Source organism: Pelobates fuscus, chromosome 2, assembly GCF_036172605.1.
Source record: "Pelobates fuscus isolate aPelFus1 chromosome 2, aPelFus1.pri, whole genome shotgun sequence".
Taxonomy (NCBI): Eukaryota; Metazoa; Chordata; class Amphibia; order Anura; family Pelobatidae; genus Pelobates; species Pelobates fuscus.
The window spans coordinates 341,345,149-341,367,506 of NC_086318.1; the positions used below are offsets into that span (position 1 = coordinate 341,345,149).

Genomic DNA, 22,358 nt, shown 5'->3' on the forward strand with positions numbered 1-22,358 from the left:
ATACCAAGTCATTCACCTTCAGATGGCAATGAGACTGAATGCTGCAGAGAGTTGAGCAAGCAGTGCCTCAAATAGTATCAAACTGCTCACAAATGGCTTGCCAGACAAAAAAGAGAGAGAAAGCACCCAAAGGCTCAATGCACCATAACCACTACAAAATGCCGCAGACGCTAATAGCGTCCCTTTAAAAAAAAATGAGAACTATTTCAAGTCTATAAACAAAACACTCAGACTATCACCATTTAAGGTTATTATCTTAAACTGTGGCAAGGTCACATCCAAGTTACAAAAATGTCTGCGAAGTAAGAGACTAACTATTAATGCAGCCGCATGATATATCTGCAAAAGTAACCTACATCATATAACTCAAACAATTTTAAACTGCCTTTTCTATGAATTTTTATATAATTTTGATAATTACATAATCTGCCATAAAAGTTTTTTATGCGAAAAGCAAAATAACAAAACAGCTTTTTTTAATGTGTGCTGCAGTTCTCAAGAATTTAATTTGCCCACTAGACATATTGAAAATACAGCGCTGGCGAGATTCATTCCTGGTAACAGGCTTGCATTGGCTAGTGACTTTTGTGTGATATGCACCCCGTATTGTGCCTGCACTTGATGCAGCCTCAAAGTAGGGGGGGAAAAATAACACACAAAAAAACAACAAATATAGACCAAAAAAAATTGGATGCCCAAACCTTACAGAGAGGGAAGGATTGTTTTAAACATGAATATAAGTCAAAGAATTTGACAGTAAAGTTAGAATGGACCCTCAAGACTGGAGTGGACCTCCACTTTAATGCATTCTATACATTTACAGCTTCTGTAGTGAGGTCTCCTTAGATGAAGAGGTAGCGGACACTTCTAATCCATTTATGTCTTAGTGGGAGTGCTGAGCATATCTTATAAATTCCTGATAAATAAAATCACAGCACAAGACAAAAAGTAGCTGCACAGTTTTAGTGCCCAATTGCTCCATTTGGTACTATGAAAGTACATAGCTGTGACCGCGTGCAGCACAGGCTCACGCAGAGAAAGTTATTAAGACTGTTTTAAGAAGCTTGAAAAAGTACAAAATGCATTAAAAAACAAGCTCCAGTAAGCTTTTAGTGTCACTTTAAAAAGGCATCAAAATCCACCATTGGCAAAGTAGAGGTTTCATCTAACTAGCAAGTTGTCTATATCCAAAATATAAGCAAAAATGGTCTACCAACATGGAACAAATTGGTTCAATGCACAACTCTTAATCATCTTGATTTTGTCAGGACTGTGACTTTAGACTCCTGTACCATCATTTTGGGTTTATTTCTATGGTGTCACGATTTTGGCAATGCCAAGGAATCTTTCCCAAAAAGCATATATGCATCATTAAATATGCTCACACTAAGGGCACTAAGACCATGCAGAGAGCATTGAAACATTGCTCGTGTCGTGGTTTGCCTGCAGTTGGCTGAGCTCTGTTATAGGCAGCCTGATGTTCATTCGTGCTAGGCTGACTTGCCAGGTCTTTGGTCGAACCCATTCCCCTTTGGGCAGCACCAGCGACATGTTTTGCATCACTGGCCCACCCCCTTTTACCCAGCACACCGGTGTCCCAATTCACGTTATGCCAATGGTTTGGGGGTGTTTGTTTATTTTGGAGTGTGGAATAAAGGACATTGTACCAGACAAGAATTGCAACCTTTGTATTTGTATTGCTCACTACAGTTCACATAAACAAGCAAGATACACTTTTCTACACTTTAAATATTTATAAAGAATTCTTGTTTGTGGCCCAAGAGGTCACATTCCTTAAAATTAGTACAAGCAGCTGGCACTTATTCTTTATAATTTTTATTGTTTTTGTTTGGTTTTTCAATGTTCCCTCAACATAGGCCCAACATCTTTTCTTAAAAAAACAAAAACTAAACTATTAACTACTACATTACTAATGATTTTAATATTCTGTTTTGGAACTACAGCCCAAACACCCCTGGCCCTCCCATTAAAACAGCAATACATATATAGAGAGAGTTCTTCATTAAGATCGCTTGATTTAGTTTTCCTTTAAAATGTCTTGAATTCTTGTTTTCCTTGCTGTACTCGTGTGACTGGAAAGGCCTTGGCTGATGGCTTATATATCCTTTTTCTGTGGAGGGCTTAGTTTTCTCATTCCTCGTATTCGTGCTAAAAGTTGATTAATAAATTCCTGGGGGATTTAATGGGAATAAAATAAACACAATTAAAACACTGAACTGGAACAAATTAAACCTCAATGCCTAACCATGGGAACTGTAGCAAACATGACACACACACACATTATATATATTTTTTAGTTATTTATTTTTATTTTTTGGAGTGTTCATTTAAAAACAGCACTGCCACCCCTCCCTCCACCAAAACAAATTGCGTATTTCTTAACCCCTTAAGGACACATGACATGTGTGACATGTCATGATTCCCTTTTATTCCAGAGGTTTGGTCCTTAAAGATAGAATCTCAGGTCCCCCTCCCAGCCTCTGACTACTGTTTCAACTTCCATTCTAATGTTCTCTATGCATGAGAAAACGTTAAAAGAAAGGTTAAGCGTTAACTCATGTTCAACAGCCTGCATCTCCAAAATTAACATAGATTATATATTTTAAAATAAACCGCTTAATGCCTCAGAAAGTTATACATTTAAAAAACACATTCTGTATTATGAATTACATTTTTACGGATTTAAAATGTAAAATTTTGATCTGTAATATCACTTTGTAAATATGAGCATTTACCCATAATTTAATTCTGTGCAAAACAGATTAAACCAAGCTTGAAAATTCCGTCTAAATCTTTCCAATATCCACCAAGTGTACACCTCTAATTTCAAGCAAATATAGTGAGTTATTTGCCAAACAGCTTGATCGTCATATTAAGTAAGGTTGGACCAAGGAAAACGATTAACTTTGAGCATGATAAAATTAGACATTTCATTATTTGAGCATTGCTACATCTTTATGGAGAGGAGGGGCATAAATGAGCCCAAGAACACCTTCCCTGTAGTGAGTGATGCGTGAGCATGGGCGCTGAAGTGTTTCATGTTCCTCTCTGCTCCCCCATAAGCACTCTGTAGTGATGCCGTGAGGTGGTGTAGGACGTCACTCTGGCCCAGGCATCACTACAATTGAAGCAGAGAGGAAATGGAAGATCCATTGCCCACTGGACCCCAGGGGCATGATTACCCACTGGACCCAAGGGACATTATTGCCCACAGGACCCTAGGTAGAAGATCCCCACTAGATCCCAAGAGGAAGACCCACACCAGCTCTCCTAAACATAAGAAGGCTGGATCGGCGTAAAAAATAAATAAATAAATACAAATAGATATAAAATTAATTTGTGTGTGTAAGAATATGTAAATGTGTGAGTGTGTGCGTGTGTCAGTGAGGGACCAGTCGTAAAGGGTGAGGAGTGTGAATAAATGCCTATTTAGATATCTGTATCTATCTATCTAACTCTTGGAGACAGTAACTCTACCGGTAGTTACTAGTCACCTTAGTCTGTTTCTCCCTTTTAAATCGGATGAGGTCGGTTTTATAGGGTTTTACATTCTGTTCCAGTTTTAATACAGTGGGTGTGGCTTCAGCTGAAGTGAGTAGTAACTTTCCTTGGTTTCAAGTTCAGCAACTTGTTTCCGAACCTCTATTAAATCCTCCTTCACCTCCTTGATTATGATCAACCTTAGATCTAAAGAGCACTTATTGAGGACCAAAATCCACTTTTTGCACACATGCCAAAAGCTTCCATCCAACACACCTGAAGAATTCACTATCCCTGTCACAATTCATTAGTCATCAAGAATAACTCAGATTAACTTATGTCACAGACATACAAATGTACAAATGTCTGAATAAAACCAGACTGCAAAAACAAAATAATCCACATTTGGTGTTTCTAATTACATACACCACCGCTTCGGATACACTGAGATCAAAGGTTAATAAGAATTGGAACTCAAGGGGAAGGATGGGATCCCCTCTAAAGGTATTCCAATAGACACCTATGATCTGCTACCGATGTGGTAAAACTCGGAGGGATCTCTTGGTAAAGACAGATCCAGAACTTTGCTATGGTCCAACATTGGGTGCTTTAGATGCCTTGGCTGCGTGACCTGTAGCCACATGACTCTGGGTAAGGTTTTTAGCCATCCCCATTCAGGCAAACAAGATTTGTCACAGACTCACCTATATCTCAGGCCATGTCGTCTATAGATCTCAATGTGGCCTAACATATATTGGGAAAACTGACCTTCCTCTCAGAAAGCGTATACGTAACCATCGATCTAGTATACGCACTACCTACCGTAATAATAAAGCAGAATTACTGGTAGCAAAACATTTTCTAGCTTAGTGACACCCTCTGCCATCTTTGAGATTGAGGGCCATTGACTAGTTCCCTCTTCTGAGACTGGGGGGAGGGAGGGGGGGGGGGAGAAGAGAGACCACAGTAAACTTTTGTTGCAACAGGAATTGTTTTGGATTTCTAAACTAGACACAGTATGGCCAAGAGGCCTCAATGAAAAATACTAATCTCATCTGTATTACTTTAAATACTGTCTATTGGGAGCCGCTACTTTCTATTAGCCTAGAGTACTATCCGTGGGATAGTCTATGGCTAGGGATCTTTTGTGAATCATTGCTGTTTCAACATAGTCATGTATTTTTTTTATATTTGTCATATACACACACAATAATAAACAAACTGTTATGAGATAAAACTGTTTACTCCTGGCATAACTATATTATATTTATAGTAATGAAAGGGGCTACAGCTCCTTCACCCCATCTGGTGCATTGGCCCTACTGTTCATAAGCCTAGAGTACTATCCTATAGATAGTCTGTGGCACAGATAGTACATTAAGCTGGGCTACAATGATGTTGGTGTCTGAGAGGACACAGGACACAAGTAATACAAGCACCAGTATATTATACTTTAGTTTTCAGTTGAAGAGTATAGGGGTACAACCTAGTTTTTTCTTCTTTTTTCTGTTTGTGTGTTTCTCATGCTTATTTGTCCTAGGATGGACTCATTATCATCATCTTTTTGTTTGGATCAGAAGCTGTCAACAGACTGTGTAGTTATGTTCCTTTCCACAGTAACATTCCCTGTCAAACCTTTATTTAGAAATCCTACAGGGGATTTCTTTCTTATACTCTTGGGTTGATCACCTAAACTTCACACTAGAATGTGGGGACATAATTTCTTAGCTAGAAGGCACTTCACTATGTTTTGCTCATATAGTGTATAATATAGGTTATAGTTTTTTTTTTTATACAATAGGTCTATATTTTTTTTTTATTTTTTTTTAGGGGCTGTCAGACCCCGTGGCTTTGTATCTCATTTGCCCGAGGCTCGCTACAGAGCCGCGAGCGCGGGTGTTCACCGGTCCGCTGGTCGGAGCTCTACAGTAGTAAACTTGCGTTACAGCCATTCCCACAACAGGCTCAGACTCTCTAGGCTTGCGGCCCTGTACATGCTTACGAGGCATCTCGATGCCACGTGCTCCCGGCTGGCTGCTAGCACCTGACATCTGGAGACAGTAAGTCCTCTATTTTATCATCATATATAAAGCACATTGGTGAAGGGTTCATGTATGTTTTTTGTACCGGTCCTGATGAAAGTTCCATTATTGGAACTGAAACCTTGACACTTTTAAAGATGTACTAATAAAAGTTAAGTATTTTTATTACCTTTTTGTCCAAGTCCTTTGAGTGCTGCAGATTTCTTGTGTATAATATATATATATATATATGTCACTGAAGCCCCGACTTAACTTATATACCCCTTTTTATTTAACTTGCCCTAAATTACCGAACCCCACCTGTTTCTCCTTTGGTTCGGTACTTTTCAAATACCGAATACAGACTTCAAAGAAACACATAACTCAAGTGCTCTCTCTGGGTGGCCACCAAAACACATGCTCTAGTAAATAGCGGGCATTTTGTCTCCAAAACGTAAGTGGCAGTACTTGGTCGTCGAGTGCGTGGAAAAGACCTTCCAGAATGTGGAGACCATTCGCACCCTATGAGCCAGGGGAAGCCTTCGGCTACATTAGTCTAGGACAGGCATAGGCAACCTTCGGCACTGCAGATGTTTTGGACTACACCTCCCATGATGCTTTCCCAGCATTATGGGTGTAAGAGTATTATGAGGGATGTAGTCCACAACATCTGGAGTGCCGAAGGTTGCCTATGCCTGGTCTTGCAACTCGCGAAAGTTGACCGGCGCTACCTCTTCATGTGTAACTATATGGGGAAACAGCCATGTCGGCGGTCGGTCAAAAAAACTTTACCCTGGTGGTGATTTGGCTATACTACATGGACAACTTGGGTGCTCAGATCCGGCTATCCGGGGATATAATACTTGCGGGGTTCCTATCTGTCTTAGATGTATTTTGGGGTGTATATAGGCAGTTGTTCACACTCATCTCCCTATATGACTGGTCCAATTTACATGATGGGGTCAGTTCAAATGCATTAATTTTGTAAATGCACACTGGAATGGCAGTATCTGGGGGAAAGTGGTTGGTGGCTACTGGTTTTGTGATTCTTGGTCATGGGGTGTGAGTTTTATTGTATTACACCTACTCAGAGGATGTGGGTTATTTTACAACATTTGGGACCATTGGGACTGTGCATCCTCTGGTCTTGTTTTTGCAAATAACTTGAGAATGAAGAACGAGGCATCCCATGGTCCAGTTTTCATTGGGATAGGGGTGTGTGTGTGATAGATGTATAGCTCTCAGAATTACACATCAAATTGTGAATATATATATATATATATATATATATATATATATATATATATATAAACAAACTATATTAACCCCTTAAGGACACAGCTTCAGAAGCTTCTCTTACGCTTAATGACGAGCAATTTTTGCATTTTCTTGCTGTATGCGTTCAACTGCAATTTGCATCTCTCGTTTATTGCACCGACACATATTATATACTGTTTTTTAAAGGACATGAAGGGCTTTAATTTGATGTAACATATACATATATATACACAAATATACATATACACACACACACATATATATATATATATATATATATAAATGCTTATTTATTATTAAAACAAAATACAGAAAAATGCAAAAAAAAAAAAGAAATGTGTGCCTAATTAGTGCAGGTTAAAGAAAGTACTTAAAAATAAATTTATTTAGTTGTTCTGATTTACAGAAGATATAATGTGTCTGGGATTTTAAGTTTTTTTTGGTAGTTACAGGTCACAAAGCACAAAGAGTAAAATAAACTTTTAATATGGAGCGATTTTAGAATTTGGTATGTTTGTCTTGTAAGCTTAATAGCCATAAAAGAAAACAAAATTTCCACACAAAAGTATATATTTATATAAGTAGACACCACAGGATATTTACCTAAGGTTGTTTTGACACTTTCTAAGTAGCCATTTCACCGCCAATCTCTGCTTAATATTGGAGTAAAATGTAGTTTTTTGCACACAAACTTATAACAAAGAACTTCTCATGTGTATTTTGTAAAGTTGGTGTGTGCTATTCCTGTACACAGTTTTATTTTGTGTTCAGTTACTTCTGCTGAGTACAATGATACCCCCATTGTATGTCTTTGGAACTATTTCGTGAAGCTACAGTGCCATATAGGAGACCTGTCTGTTTCAACATTTACAGTAGAATTTTGAGAGGAGGATTTAATGGGCCTATGCTTCAATTTGGGGTATTATAGCAGTTTGACTGTTCAAAAAAAAAAAAAAAACACAAAAAACAACAATACTATTTATGAAAGTAGACACTCCAGGGTATCTCATATGGTGCATATTGTGCCTTAACATGCCCCCATTTTTTCACCAATATATGCCAAAGTATGTGGTAAAAAATAATTTTGGGAATTTTTTTAACATACGGATTACATTTTTGCTGGGCATTTTGTACATTTCATATGTGCCACTAAGTTCAAACCCCCCAAATTATGCTCAGCTGAGTAAAATGACACCCCCATTGTATGTCTTTGGCAATATTTTGTGAAGTTACACTGCTGTAAAAGAGACGTGACAAGTTTACGTTTTTAAGTGTGAATTTTCATGGAGGGTTTTGATGCGTCCGTATCCCACTTTGGAGCACTTGAGCAGGCTACATATTACAATTACACCATAAAGGCATACCATTTCTTAAAGAACACATCCCAGGGTATTTCAAAAGGCATATTTTGAACCTTAGCATGGGATAATATTTCCGCTAGCTTGTACCAAGTGTAATGGTAACAAGCGTTTTTTTGCCTTTTTGACACACAAAGTGAGTTTGCACAGTATATTTTGCAAACCTTATGTGTACTACGACTGTATACTACTTCATATGTTGCTCAGCTATGTCGGCTGAGTACAGAAATACCCCCGTATGTACCTTTGCCAGGTATATGTGGACATTGAAGGGGCACATTTGAGACACAGCCATTCCAGTTTTTTCCAAACTTTGAATTTTTACGCTGTGTCCATGTCCCATTTTAAAGTATTTTACAAGGCTATATAATCCAATTACACCATAAAGGCATACCATTTCTTAAAGAAGACATCCCAGGGTAATTCAAAAGGCATATTTGAACCTTAGCGTGGGATCATTTTTCCGCTAGCTTGTACCAAGTGTAGTGGTAATGAGCATTTTTAAATGAATTTTTTTACTTTGTAAAACTTTTTTTACTTTGTAAAACCCGTTTTTAAACTTTTTTTTTTTTTTTTTTTTTTTTACTTATTCTCTACTTTACTTATACTCTAATACAGAGGCAGACCGGAGCACCGTTAATCCAGCGATCGCCGCGATCTGGGGTTAACTTTAGTAAATGACGGAAATTTTCCGTCAACGGTCCTTAACTGAAGGACAAGGTTGACGGAAAACTTCCGTCCGCGGTCGGGAAGGGGTTAAACAGCATTGCCAGGAGGGAGAAAAAAAAAAAAAGTTTATTTTTCAGTTGCAATGTCTTTTTTTTTTTTTTTCTATGAAATTTCATACTAATATATGTGTAAAGTCACCGGTGCATGATTGACAAAAACACTCCTCAAAATTAGATGGGAACTTGTACAAATTACAGGGGTGGAACATAAAACATCAGTTAGGATTGTTAATGCTCTACTGTGACAGATGGAAGTCAGCTCAGAAACAGACAATTGTTATGTGTCTCTGTAAATAGCAACAAGGCTGTCACTTCTTTATTGGGATTAACAAGAAGAGATAGTCTTACTGAACAACTAAAATAATAATGTATCTCTCCGCATTAAAGAAAACAGCCTGACCTTAATAAGCATTAACAGCCTGACCTTAATAAGCATTAAAACTGTACAGATACATTTAGTGTTTATACATTCAATCACTAAATGAACATAAAATTGTAAGACTAAATTTTCACTAGCTGTATATTATTGTAAAATCAACTGAACCACAATGTGCAAAATTATCTAAACAAATCAATCAATAACCAGCGAATTGCAATTAACAGAAGACCCAAGTCAATGTTTAAGACAAAAAAGGATTGGAAAAATTAAAAAGTTTACAATTTATTTTCAATTCACTGTTTAGTGAATAAACCCTATCAAACCCATGACAAAATAATTTTCCCACTACATAAAATATGCAATTTTTTTTACTTAAAAAAATAAATAAAAGCGGGGCCCGAGCGCCGATCGGATCAGACGCATCTCGTCTGAGCTCCTGCACCAGAACCGGAATATCGGCGCTAACGGCGATCCGAACACAGCTACGGCCCTAATTTTGAACTCACAACACTCACGGGCTGATGCTGAACACGGGGATACCCCTCAAGTCCCTACCCGGGATCAAAGTAACCCGATTGAGGTCTGCGGCCTAGGAAGGCTTGAGCTGGGGTGAGACGGCCGCTCTCCCAGTTCTCCGATCGGCGGCACCGTTCCCCCCTCCCCCCCCCCTTTGGACCGGTGGGGGTTATCCCGGTCCCCATGGCAATCCGCCGCTACACCCGATCAAATTCACCCACCCTGCGGAGGAACGCGGCCTGGACACAGTACCCCAAGATGGCTGCCGAATGACTACCTCGTGTATTAGGTAGTGCGGATCAGGGGCGACACGGCAGAGCTGAGGCAGTTTACAGCCGATGGAACTGGCTTCTGGCATCATCAACACCACATAGTAAAACCCAGTGGCTGAACAGGAGGCAAAGACTGACCAGGACCTCCCGGACGCCCTTCTCACCACGGTCCTACTCACCAGGCCCTTCCGGGCTGAAAGCCGCCGGTGACGCAATCCCAGAGCACCGGCCACTAATGCTACAGACCGGACACCGCTGGCGGTGACAAAACGCCGGGAACAAGTGAAAGGGAAAGCCGCGATCTCCTACTCGAGGTCCCAGGTACAAAGCCAAGAGGAGCAGCCTAACAGTCAGCCCGGGACTCTGGGGGGGAAACTGCTTGGACGCTGCCCCCAGCCCTCACATCATCCCCTGAGCCGGACACCGTCACTGAGCATAAGATGACCCAAGACCCTGCAGCACACTGGCACAGACAGCCATAGTACACGGGACTAAATACCCACTAATGCCAATCTTGCCTTCGCTCCAGCTCTGCACATGGCTACACTCCTAGCGAACTCTGACACCAGTACCCTGAAAACGTACAATTGTTTTGAGCGCATATTTAGGCAATTGATGCTGTATGTTTGATGTGTATGTGAAACACTTAAGCGACTCACCAATAAGCGACATTTTCAATGCCAGACCACACATGACATGCCACTAATACACGCACACGAAATGAACGGAGCTAAGCCATCTACCTACCCAGCTGACCACAAACATCCACACACACTCATCGCACCCACTGCAAGCCTGAACAGGGGACACCGGGCCAGACTCAAATCTCTCACTAGCGTAAACCGCGGGGCGGAGGCCATGGCTTCCTGAGCCTGCCACTAAGCGATACGACCTGAGCACACCTACTGAGCAACCAGAATTGAGCATAAAGTTTAAACGTACTAAATTAGCTTGTATATCTAGACTAGCATTCTCATATCTAAAGATTAACTATTAAAGCTTTATAGAATGTCAACCATAAGTAATAGCACACTCACTGTAACTTGCTAAAGTCTCATAACTCTTTAGACTTATTTCTCAGCGTGCCTATTACTCACTGCGTATGTTTCATAGCTTATCGCTCTCTAACCTTAATATACTACATGGAATAGCATACTTATTGTAACCTACTTATGTCTTTACCTGCTAATGTTAAAAAGCCAGTTATCTTCAGTTTTAAAAAGTCAAGCATTAGTATTGTTTCCTTACCTACTCACAATGTCAGTTTATGTTCGGATCTTTATTGCTTTATAGTGCCTGTCACACTAACATGAGCTGCAGTTTAACCCTGAACCAAGCATGACACTTATAAAAAAAAATGTGCAGATGTAATCTATGTCGATTAATGGCCGGCACCTGCTGTTGTGGCAGTGCTGGCATGTTTGTTATCACTATGCACGCCAAAATAAAGAATTAAAAATAAATAAATAAATAAATAAAATTTTTCAAAGAGGGAAAATTGAAACATTCATGTGATTTCAAACATGACCTACATAGCCATTGTAAAGCGCTACGGAATTTGTTGGCGCTATATAAAAATAGTAATAATAATAATAATAATAATAATAATAATAATACACACTGATAAACATCTTATCTGACACTGGATGTCCTCACGCTGTGCATGGGTACCTCCAGCCTCATATTTTCCCCCATACAAAAGTATTGAATAATGCTTTCCTATGGGAAAATCCGAATGCGAGCGCGGCTATTGCCACGCATGCACATCAGGTCTCCCCCGCCGGCTGGAGGTGGTGGAAGAGCGTGGGCGGAGCCTGACCCAGCGCCGAAGGACATCGGCACGGGATTCAGGTAAGTGACTGAAGGTAAGTGCGCAGGATGGGGGCACTGCAGGATTTTATAGTGCCAGGAAAACAGCTTTGTTTTCCTGGCACTATACTGTTATCATTACGATTTGAAGGGACTCACAAGGTGACAGGGACACACAAGGTGACACACACAGGTTAAAATGGCAATTAAAGGTTCATTTTGGTCTTGTGTGTGCCAGAAGCTGTGAGGCGTGTCAAGGTGTTGCCGGGCATATTGTAACCAGGCTTTTTTGTGGCATTTGTGCACTAAAGGCTTCTTTCTGGCAACTCGACCATTTTTGTTCAAGTATTGTCACATTGTGCTCCTTGCAACAAGCACACCATCTTTTTCGAGAGCAGCCTGTATTCTCCTGTGGTTACCTGTTGGTTTTTTGTTGTATCCCAACCAATTCTTCTGGCAGTTGTGGCTGAAATCTTTCTTGGTCTACCTGACCTTGGCATGGTATCAAGAGGACACTTCTTCATAAGTGACTGAACAGTACTGATTTGCATTTTCAAGGCTTTTGATATCTATTTATATCCTTTTCCATCTTCATAAAGTTTCATTACCTTGTTACACAGATCTGTTGACAGTTCTTTTCTGTTCCCCATGGCTTAGTATCTAGCCTGCTCATTACATCCACGTGAGAGCTAACAGACTCATTGACTATTTATACACAGGCACTAATTGCAATTTAAAAAGCCGGTGTGAGAATTTAACCTGTAATTGCCATTTTAACCTGAGTGTGTCACCTTGTGTCTCTGTAACAAGGCAAAACATTCACAGGTATGTAAAATTTTGATCAGGGACATTCGGGTGATTTCTGTTATCATTATGATTTAAAAAGGAGCCAAAAAACGATGTGATAATAAATAGCTTCATATGATCACTATCCTTCAATAAAAGAAAATGTTTTTGTATGATCAGTCATATTTTTAAAATGAATACCAAAATGTCACAATTTCTGCCAGCATATGCAAACGTTTGAGCACACCTGCATATACTAACCCTTAAATATACACAATGACACACACATCCCACCTCTTCAAGGTAGATTGGATACACTTATTAAACGGTTTACTCCGACCACCATGAACATCTCAGTAATTTGAAGTGGTCGTGGTGGTAGAAGTATCTATTTGCAGCGTTTCTGCTTGAAACACTGCACATCCACAGTATTTTCAAGTGTGAGCTGGTGCCTAGTTGCACCCTAATACACATGACGTAGGCAGCCTAGAATATCTGTTCCAGAAGCCTAATGTCAATTCTGTGTATATTTTGCATCTATCAGCACACACCGCACACAGGCAAGAAACGTAAAGTCTTCGCCTTGCAGGCAGAGCACCTGAAGGGGGAAGATTGCTTCCCCCTTCCATCCCAAGGATGCCCCAGTTTAACTCCCTCCGTCACATTTTTTTTCTTATTTTTTTTTTTTTTTTTTTAATAAAATTAAAATGCACCCTTCATCTTTCCAGCCTTGTGTTTAAGATATTTTCTGGGAAGCTCCCACTCTAGCTTAGCAGAATGCTCTCCCCAGCTGCTCCCACTCTCCCTCTTATAACCTCCGATCCGGTACTAGCAAGATATTTAGCATCCAGCGCCTCGATCCTCCTTTTCCTACACAGCACCGCATTAATGAAACGACCTCCAAAAACTTTCAAATCTTCCCCAGGCCTATAATTATTTAAGAGATCCCTCTCTACTTCTATTAAAACAGAATGCACCTGTCATGGTTGATTATATATTTCCTGCCTGTTCTATGTTAGATTTTGTATATATTGTACATTAATTTTGTTTTTGTATTTTATTGTACCCTATAGTATCAATGCAATGTTTTGGGGACCCAGGACATACTTGAAGATGAGAGAAATCATCCTGCATTCTTCCTGGGTTTATATTTTATAAAATAAATAAATTAAATAATAAATACATAATAAATACATTTGTATCCCTTGTTTTTTATGGCTTATTCAGTTACCTAAATATGCATCCTGGGAACCTAACCGTATATGTAGAATATAAGTAGTAACATCTGCAAAAAAACATTACAGCAAAAATATCACGTGGAGCTGGAAAACTTCTAAAAAAAATAAGGCTAGAATTTTAGAAGGTATTCTATCTATGGGTTTATAGAACACAAACAAAACAAGCCATGTGTTAATATCAGATTACATCTAGGATGGTGAAGGCATACTATACATTGCTTTTTCTGAATGTTATAAAACCTTCTTGTTTAAACGAGCCCACAAACTTTAAAAGGAACTACTGTTACTTCTATATAACCAATGATTAGGTTCAAATAAGCCTTGGTATTTTGAGAGAGAATGTTACAGTGTTTAGTAGGATGCATGGTGGCTGGGGACCAAAACCCTGTAGAAAACATAGGCATGGTTTTTGCCAACGGAGGATATTACATGAATTGATCATGCTATCTGATCGTAAAAACATATCAAAACGGCTGATCATACACAGTGCACAACCTGCAAAGGATGAGGTAACTCGTAAAACAGAACGATCATACAATACACCCAGGGATTGACTGACAGCATGCAGAGCTATTTAGATAATGAATGTATTATCTTTGAAACATGGATACGGTTATCCACTAAAATGTGAATTGTTGGGAATACAAATTTTTGTAAAATATCTAAAATTGAGAAATTTTCCAAGTCAGCTGTTTGGCTATTTTGCCACACAATTTTAAATTCACTGTGAAAAAAAACAGACAGTTTAAGTAAATAACCTTGTGTGTGAGAGATTTATTTAATAAAATATTTTATATACTACTTCATTTTGACACATATCTCCTCCCCAGATACAAATATTTAATATGGCAAATAAGATACCTAGTGTTTAAACTGTATTATACATGGTGTGATTACATACATGTGCTCTACATTTATATTTGTATTAGCAGTGTCTAATGGCATAATGTTTATACCCTGTGTGAATGTGTACAGTTGGTACATTGCATCGATACGTTCCCCCATTTATTTTATTAACTGTTGTAATCATGTTTGCCTAATGTCTACACACGGATTTGAAGTGTACAATTGGCACATTATACTGAAGTGCTCCACATGTATTTTTATTGACAGTTTTCATTTAGGTTTGATATTCTGAATGTCTTGCTTAGCACAACGCTTTAATACATACGCTGAGACTTGGTGTAATTCTTTCACATTCCACAGCATATAAATAGAACTTGGGAGGTGACAGCACAAGTGGTTCTTATGTAAGTTATGTTTAGGAATGTGTGACCCTGGATGGTAACCAAACAAAATTAAGTTCTAATACAAGTTATAGTGTCGTTAAATTAAAGGGATACTGTAGTGCCAGGAATACAAAGCTGTATTGCTGGCACTACAGATGCCTCTGCCTGGTAAATAAAGGGTTTAAAAACCCTTTATTTACTTACCTTAACCCAGCACCTAGGGCCATCGAAGCTCCACCCCCTCCTCCGTCGCGTGACAAGCAGGGTCTAATGCTTTCCTATGGGGAAAATCTGATGCTGGAGGTCCTCATGCAGAGCCCAGCGTCAGATAACGGACCAAAAGTCCGTTATGATTCCGGAAGTGCCCCCCAGTGGCGGTCCGTTAGACAGCCACTGAGGGCAGACATAGTGCTGCAATGTAAACATTGCCGTTTCTCTGGAACTGCAATGTTTAACATGGCAGCACTAGGTGCAAAAGGAACACAGCAGCAAGACCACTATAATGAACTAAAGTGGTCTGGGTGCCTACAGTGTCCCTTTAACATACTGTGATCCTTGTCTGCAGGTAGCACAGTCCTCTTGGGCACAAACATGCAGTCTTTTAAGGCAACTTAAAGGGACACTGTAGGCACCCAGACCACTTCTGCCCATTGGAGTGGTCTGGGTGCCAACTCCCACTACCCTTAACCCTGCAAGTGTAATTATTGCAGTTTTTTTTTTTTTTAAACTGCAATAATTACCTTGCAGGGTTAAGTCCTCCCCTAGTGGCTGTCTATTAGACAGCCACTAGAGGGAACGTCCTGCTCTATAGCACACCTCCAGCGTCGCTCAATTCCCCATAGGAAAGCATTGAAAATCGCTTTCAATGCTTTCCTATAGGGTGCGCTAATGCGCATGCGCGGCATTGCCGCGCATGCGCATTAGGTCTCCTCGGCCGGTGGGCGGGATCAGTCTCGCCCAGCGGCCGACGTAGGCAGAAGGTGGAGCGGTGGGGGAGGAGCAGGCAGCGACATGGGACATGTCGCTGCCTCAGGTAAGTCACTGAAGGGGTTTTCACCCCTTCAGCAACTGGGGATTGCGGGGTGGGAGGGAGAGGAATCCTGCAGTGCCAGGAAAACTGATTGTTTTCCTGGCACTGAAGATTCCCGTTAATTCCAGGCACTTTATTGTTAAACTCCACCACAGATACAGCAGCAAATGAAAAAAAAAAAAAAAAAAACAGTAACACAAATCCCTATAAACAAAAACCTAGCTCGGTCTGAGCACTAACATCAAGTTCCCGATCTCTCAAGGGTTTAAACTATAACAGAACAATAATTGGTTTCACCAACCTAGTGCCTTTGTCAGATCTCTGCACTCCACACTCAGTTAGCATGTGGCTTCCATTCCTTCTAGAAAGAAGCCAAATTCTCTCCTTTCTGCACTCCCAGTGCTCTCAGCTAGCCTGCTGCTTTCCTTTCTGCACTCCCAGTGCTCCAAGCCAGCCTTGACTGCTTTCCTTTCTGCACTCCCAGTGCTCCAAACCAGCCTTGACTGCTTTCCTTTCTGAACTCCCAGTGCTCCAAGCCAGCCTTGACTGCTTTCCTTTCTGCACTCCCAGTGCTCCAAGCCAGCCTTGACTGCTTTCCTTTCTGCACTCCCAGTGCTTCAAGTCAACCTTGACTGCTTTCCTTCTGCACACCCAGTGCTCCAAGCCAACCTTAACTGCTTTCCTTCTTCACTCCCAGTGCTCAGTCTCCTTGACTCTCTCGCAGGAGAGAACAGCGTCTCTCCTACCTGCTTCCAGGGAGGAAGACAGCAATCCCCCCTTTACCTGCCTAGCAGGGAGGGGTTTATTCCCACTGCTGCAGCTGATTATTTGCAGCTGAGCAGTGGGTTGGATCAAAACTCTGGCCTGGAACTTGTTTCTCCCAGTTGTATGCAAACTGCGGATTGGAGCATTGGCCCACCCTGCTCTCTAAATGCTCCACCCCAGGAGCCCATAACTAAACTTTGGTTTGTGTTGCCTACAACACATACTACACATACTCCCCCTGGGGTTAACTGTTACAGGCCTATCTGCCTTCACTTTATCACAATACATATTTATATGAAAGCATGAATCTAGAGCAAGCTTCCCCAAACTCCGGCCCTCTAGATGTTGCTGAACTACAACTCCCATGATTCCCAGCCTTCATAGAATCATGGGAGTTGCAGTTCAGCAACATCTGGAGGGCCGGCGTTTCTGGAAGCCTGATAAAGAGAATGACAGAATATTTCTTTAAGGTTTATTCCAACCACTATGACCACCTTAGTGACATGAACTGGTCATAGTACCAGGAGAATATCTGTGCAGTATTTAAATGTGAAATGCTGCACATTCCGAGTTTAACCCCTCTGATGCCGTAGGTGTAACTCCCTATCCAGCAGCATCATTGGGTGTCATCAGCAGTCCGGGACCGGAAAAAGTAGTTGGCTGGTTAATGTCAATTAACTGCAAATTGTCATGACAATACACTCATTTGTTGGCTGAACACAGTCAGCTGATGCCTTCAGCAAACAAAAAATGAGCATCAGTATCAATATCTGGTTTCTGTAACTCTGCAGAATCCAGATATTTTAAAGCTGCTTTTAGAGGAGGCCAGGTGTCTGGCAGGACCAGGTAAGAGGGCAAACCGCCAGGGTACTCCTACCATCATAACCAATAATGTGGGCTGTAGTGGTAATGATAGTAACCCTTTATTAAAATAACATTTTATGGAACCATTTTTATCTTAATCACCATGTATAAATAAAAACAAATTTTCCCACTTTTGTGATGAGAAGATTAATTTTATTTTCAGGAGATGGCTTGTTTGATTTGATTGGTTTTATGCAAACATACAACTTTAAGGCTAATTAGAATGTTGGAGAAATTAAAAATGGAAAGATCCCCAAAACATTAAAGGAACACTTCAAACACAATGTAATTCAGCTTGCTGAAGACGGTTTCCTCTCGTTTTCATTTTATAGAAGTGCCAATTTGAATTGAAATCAGCACTTTTATAAATGAACCTTGTTACACCTCCCCATCAGACAGCCAGTTTGGTTACTTACTGGTATTTTAGCTCTGTAGAGCTAAACTCAAGAGGTACACGCTAGCATTCTACAAGCTTCTCAGGGAGGTGTAATACAACTCATTGAGGAGCCACAGGAAGTTTGTGCGGTCAAAAAAGAGGAGAGCTTGCACTACCTGCAGATACTAGATCTGCAACTACTGCAAGACAAGATTTCAAATACCCCAAAAGAAAACATGTAAAACACGGGGGAGTGGGGAGATGAGAGGAGGAGGAAATTATCTACTAAATTGTTATTTCTAATGGAATGTCCCATTAAGCAATTTCTCAACTATACACGTGAGCTACATATCATAAGTACCTCTCCCCCTGCTCACGCCAACAAACATATCTGCTAAACTGATATAACTATTTCTTTATATAATCTATTATGTCCTTTTATAGAAAATGAAGCTGTTCAGGTAACTGATCGACTATAAGGATTTTGTTTGAATGTGCATGACGTCTATACAGCAAAATGCTCTTTATATATTCAATGTAGAGAACATAATTGTTGTAATTATCAGAGAGGAAGCAGCAGCTATTTTTTTTTGCAAATGAAACAATGTTAATATAGAATTAAAATAAAGTCAATGCAAATTATAGTGTTCATATGTTCATAAAAAGACATGCAGAGGATGTGCTATTTCAAGCAATTAAGTAACTAACCTAAAAGCAACTCTTCATACAAGGACATGTAAAGAGAGCATTTCATAGAAATGTGGAGTAATGTGCTTAATTTCCTGTTGGAGGCAGAGCATGCGCGCGCCCCCCCCCCCCCCCCCGACCCGACATTTTCTAGGGGTTTCAAAGTATGACAACTTGCTATAAATAAATAAATTATAGTTGCATATTATATATATATATATATATATATATATATATATATATATACATATATATATATAATATGCCAAAATACCAGTATGCACGGATAACTTTTTTATTGGACCAACATAATATTTGAAAGACAAGCTTTCAAGAGTGTTCACCTCTTCTTCAGGTCTGAAGCAATACAGATCAATCTGATAGAGTTTAACACTTAAAATAACTGATGTTAGAGAAGGGAAGGGAGGGGTGTGAGTGGGGTGTTATAAATAGCGGAAGATGTGCAGGTTGGCTGATAATAACCAGAAAAAGTAAACAAATAGAGGAGAGTCAATAAGCCATTTAAAAAAAAAAAAAAAAAAAAAAATCAAGAAAACAGCAGAGGAGGGCATGCAAGTAAACAGCTGCATATATGTATGTATATAATGTGATCCAATAAAGGTGAAGCAAGAATATTGAAAAAGAACTATACAAGACATTAAGATGTGTGTTTATATAAAGTTTTGGTAGTGTGTGAAAAAGCCAGTACTTCATTTCTGGTGTTTAAATGTGATATCATTTTCATCTCAAATTTATTTTGTTCATGAGAGTCTTTGAAATTCCCTTTAAGAATTTTAATCCTGATGTTTTGGATGGAGTGACCAAATCTACAATCTACACTATATATATTTTTTTTAACTAGACATTCATTGTGTACTGGCAGATTTATCAAAGTTTTATAAAATATGCCAATTTCTATTAAAATCTGCACTTTTATAAATTGTCAGAAAAAAAATAGCAAGCTATAGTCCTTTGTGTCTGCAGTATTCCTTAAAAAGTCAATGGATGTTGCTACATCACAGAGTAAAAGGTTGATTTTTTTTATTAATGTTAAAGGCCATTCCACCTTTACTTACAAGGTCAAACCAGTTAATATAAGATGCGATTCAGCGTAATTTTTTTCCCCTCCAAGGATCAAAACATCAGCAAGTCGTGAGATTGTACACTTCTTAAAATAATGAACATTTAAAGAGTAAAGATGTTGTACAAGGCTAATTTTCTGGGAAGGAATTTACAATATCTTGTGTGGTTATACAAAGTAATCTTGAAAATCTGTTTTGGGTTTTTTCGGGACTGGAAAGGGGGGGGGGGGGGGGGGGGAGGTAGGGGAATTTGCCCATAATATAAAGATTTGAAAGTTGCTGCCTGACAGCACAATATTAAAAATATTATTGTAAGAAATTGATATGCAAAACTTCAATATTGTATGTATATAACTTTCTGTGTATGTGAGTGGTTTCATAACTTGGGGGTCAATTACTTGATAACAGTGTGATAAGGATCAAAGCTTTCAGTTGCATTTTACAACTCTCCGCTAAAACTAAAGCTTACATCCCTCCAGCAGTTCTCCTGCCAACCAGTTTTCCATGCATGTTATCAGAAGATCAGAGTAATGAACATCTAGGTGTAACCATGGTAGTATTTTTTTCCCCAAACTATCCGGTCTCTAAAATAAGCCATCCTGTCCAATCTACCCAGAAACCAACCTTAACTGGTCACTTCTTTCAGAACGTTACAGTATAGCTGGAGGGAATTATGTACTGGATATGGTTATAATTGTTAATGTGTATATCCTTCTATGGTTATAATTGTTAATGTGTATATCCTTCTAAATTTTGTAACACTATCCGAAATCAATATTAACAATACATTGTATTATACACTTTGTGTTTGGGTCTTATTTGTCACACATTCCCTAAAAGAATATCCTTGTAAGAGGGTCATAATTTCTTATATTATGTAACTATACAGTTATAATCATTGTAGGTTTTAGATAAATTAAAAATAAATAAGGTCTTCTCACCAATTCGTAAAAAAATAGCACTGTTTGCATTTGTAATATTGTATGGATAAAGGAAGGATTTTTGGTGGTTGTAGTTCATTTATCAGCTTTCTACTGTAAAATCATAGCATGCAATGCAGCTGGGAGTGAAGTGCAGAATATGTGGGAGTTGTGGTTTGGTTTTTGGTAGTGGTGGTGGTGGTGGTGGTGGTGGTGGTGGTGGTGGTGGTGAAGGAATGAAGCTAAGTCCATTCTACCATTTCTGCAGCACTGTTATATTGTGTATTCTACTATGTAGTAGAATATTAATTAAACTATCTGGTACAGAACAAAATAAATCACTGTAGCCCGAGGAAGTAAAGAGGAGATGGGGATACTGATCAAAATATGTCTAATATAAATATGAAACCTTACCAATTAGATATTTATTTTGTAATAGGACAAATATTACACATTAAGACAAAAAAATTAAATCAAACCATTTACCTCTGTTGGTTTGTAGCAGTCTACTAGAGATTCCTGGAAGAGAAGCAAAAAGAAATGCATACTTAAATTGCTGGAGAAAGAAAATTAAAAAACATTAATATTTAAAGGAACACTTGAAGTACCATAACCACTATAGCATGATGTAGTGGTTACGGTGCCATGAGTGCTCTGCTCCCTACCCCACTGTTAATAGTTAAACTGTTTTAGAACGGCTTGCTACTTACCTGTGTTCAGGCACGTGCCATTTTCTGCTTCCACCATATCGGCTAAAGGGTTATCCGCAGCTCAGAAAGACAGCTTCTGGCTCCTACATGACCGCTGTTGGGAAGTCAAACCGTTCTAATCTGGTTTGACTCTTCAGTGTCATAACCAACTATAGTGCTATAGAAGGCTGGATGTGTCACAAAAAATCTTGCAAAATTAGTTGAACCAGTCTGAGTTGTCTCTTTTGGTGGATCATCAACTCATTTAAAGAGACACTTTAAACGCCATGACTACTATAGCTTACTGTGCTTTAAGGCAGTCTCCCAGGTTTTTGTTAAACCATTTCTAAGCAGTTTAGAGAGGGGAGGGTGGGGAGGGTGGGGGGGGTTAGCTTACACTGGTACCCACAACCAACTCCTCTGGCTTGGAATGTCATAATAAGGGAGATCTTTCACTCATCGGTTCTAAATATTTCCATTGCATGAACACGCATTACATGCTCATGACACATAATGGGCTCAGCATTTAGTGTTGGAAGGATTTGGCCATGCCAAATTATTGCAGTGACCATATCAGCAGCACTAAACTGACACAGGGAGTCTTAATTACTTCTTTATTAGGATGACTCCAGTAAAGGGTGAACCTTATGTGCTAGGGAAGACTCTTGTTTTGGTTTGGAAATTGGCAAAAAAAAAACCTGAAGAGACTGCATCCATAACCTTCTTGCACCATCACCACTACATCTATAGATATGTTGTACAGAGAGTCTCTTTAAGAGAATATCTTACACTTTGCACATGTTTTATCATTTTATAGCTTGTACCCTCCG

The 22,358-nt window shown here is 39.4% G+C and overlaps 1 protein-coding gene across 1 annotated transcript in view; it reads right to left on the reverse strand.

Moving 5' to 3' along the window:
- Positions 1-661: 661 nt before the first annotated feature.
- Positions 662-22,358, reverse strand: part of PPP1R14C (protein phosphatase 1 regulatory inhibitor subunit 14C) — a 64,262-nt gene continuing 42,565 nt past the window's right edge. Inside the window, exons 3-4 of the mRNA XM_063441333.1 lie at positions 21,326-21,358; positions 662-2,191 (exon numbers count right to left, since the gene is read on the reverse strand). Of these exons, the coding sequence (XP_063297403.1) occupies positions 2,117-2,191; positions 21,326-21,358 (108 nt within the window). The 3' untranslated portion in view covers positions 662-2,116. The remainder of the gene's footprint in view (positions 2,192-21,325; positions 21,359-22,358) is intronic.